This window comes from Colobus angolensis, unplaced genomic scaffold (genome assembly GCF_000951035.1).
Source record: "Colobus angolensis palliatus isolate OR3802 unplaced genomic scaffold, Cang.pa_1.0 Scaffold64, whole genome shotgun sequence".
Taxonomy (NCBI): domain Eukaryota; kingdom Metazoa; phylum Chordata; class Mammalia; order Primates; family Cercopithecidae; genus Colobus; species Colobus angolensis.
The window spans coordinates 3,317,717-3,319,251 of record NW_012120043.1 but is presented as its reverse complement, the minus strand read 5'-3'; the positions used below and the strand labels follow the sequence as shown (position 1 = coordinate 3,319,251).

The window sequence follows — 1,535 nt, the reverse complement described above, 5'->3', positions numbered from 1 at the left end:
CCAGCTAATTTTTGTATTTTTAGTAGAGACCAGGTTTCACCATGTTGGTCAGGCTGGTCTTGAACTCCTGACCTCAGGTGATCTGCCTGCCTTGGCCTCCCAAGGTACTGGGATTACAGGCATGAGCCTGGGTTTTGAAAGATGGGTAGGAGTTTGCCAATTAAAAGAAAGAGAATGGCCATAGTCCCAGCTACTCGGGAGGCTGAGGCAGCAGAATTGCTTGAACCCAGGAGGCAGAGGTTTCAGTGAGCCGTGATCGCGCTACTGAACTCCAGCCTGGCAACAGAGCAAGATTCCATCTAAAAAAAAAAAAAAAAAAAAAGAGGGAGAGAAAGTCATGTCCACCGGAGGAACGATAGTGCAGAGGTCTGGAGGTGTCCCGGGCTATGGCCAATGTGGGACCAGCGCATGGAAACGCTGAATGAAAGGCCAGGGAGCTCCCAAGGCAGTGGGAGGCGGGATCTGGGTCCAGGGTGTCAAAACCTGTCCCCGACTCTTTCCTCAGCCCTGAGGAGCCCCCTGACTCTGTCCAGTCCCTTCACCACGTCCTTCAGCCTGGGCTCCCACAGCACGCTCAATGGAGACCTCTCCGTGCCCAGCTCCTACGTCAGCCTCCACCTGTCCCCCCAGGTCAGCAGCTCTGTGGTGTACGGACGCTCCCCCATGGTGAGTGTTTGGGTGGGGGCGCAGGAGGTGTCAGCAGGGCCCAGGGGCTGGGGGCCGAGAGCAGAAACCAACTACAGAAGGAGAGACAAGGGAAGGGAGCACAAAGGGAAGGGAGCCCTGGCTCAGCAAGTGTGCATGGGAAGACGATCTGGGGGTCTCAGTAGTCCCACAAGCTTAATACAAAGCAGGACTTGTGATTGTGGAAAAATGCAACGGTGATGAAGCTGTACGAAAAGGGGCGGTAGGGCCTTGGCCTCAGGACACTGTTTACAAAAACGAGCAGTGGACCAGATTTGTCCTGGGGGGCTGGAGTTTAGAGACTTCCATCATAGAGCCAGTCTGGACATTGGATGGAGAACCCTTCAGGATCCTTGAAACCCTGGAGTTCTAGGATTTCCTGGATAGAGATTTTGGGGCCGGTGCCCTGACGTGAAAACCTCAGCCCTCCATCTGTAGTGTGACAGGCAGAGAGAAGGCATCTCTGCTTCCTTGGGGAGGGGCTGATAAACAGCGGCGTGGCAGGTGGGCGTGGGGCAGCACAGAGGTGGGTTGGAGTCACCTTCACTGACACCCCCTCTGGCATTCTGACAGATGGCATTTGAGTCTCACCCGCATCTCCGAGGGTCATCCGTCTCTTCCTCCCTACCCAGCATCCCTGGGGGAAAGCCGTGAGTACCAGGGTGGGGTTCCCTGCCTGGGGACCCAGGCCAGCCCCCCGCCTCCTCTGAGGTCTTACCTGTGCGGTTGGGGTCTCCCTGCTCCCCTTCTAGAAAGTCTCTTGTGGGGGCCGGGCGCGGTGGCTCAAGCCTGTAATCCCAGCACTTTGGGAGGCCGAGACGGGCGGATCACGAGGTCAGGAGATCGAGACC

The 1,535-nt window shown here is 56.9% G+C and overlaps 1 protein-coding gene across 1 annotated transcript in view; it reads left to right on the top strand.

Moving 5' to 3' along the window:
* Positions 1-1,535, top strand: part of TLE2 (transducin-like enhancer of split 2) — a 95,267-nt gene that overhangs the window by 69,573 nt on the left and 24,159 nt on the right. The window contains exons 13-14 of the mRNA XM_011964125.1: positions 506-666; positions 1,258-1,335. Coding sequence (XP_011819515.1) covers positions 506-666; positions 1,258-1,335 — 239 coding nt within the window. The remainder of the gene's footprint in view (positions 1-505; positions 667-1,257; positions 1,336-1,535) is intronic.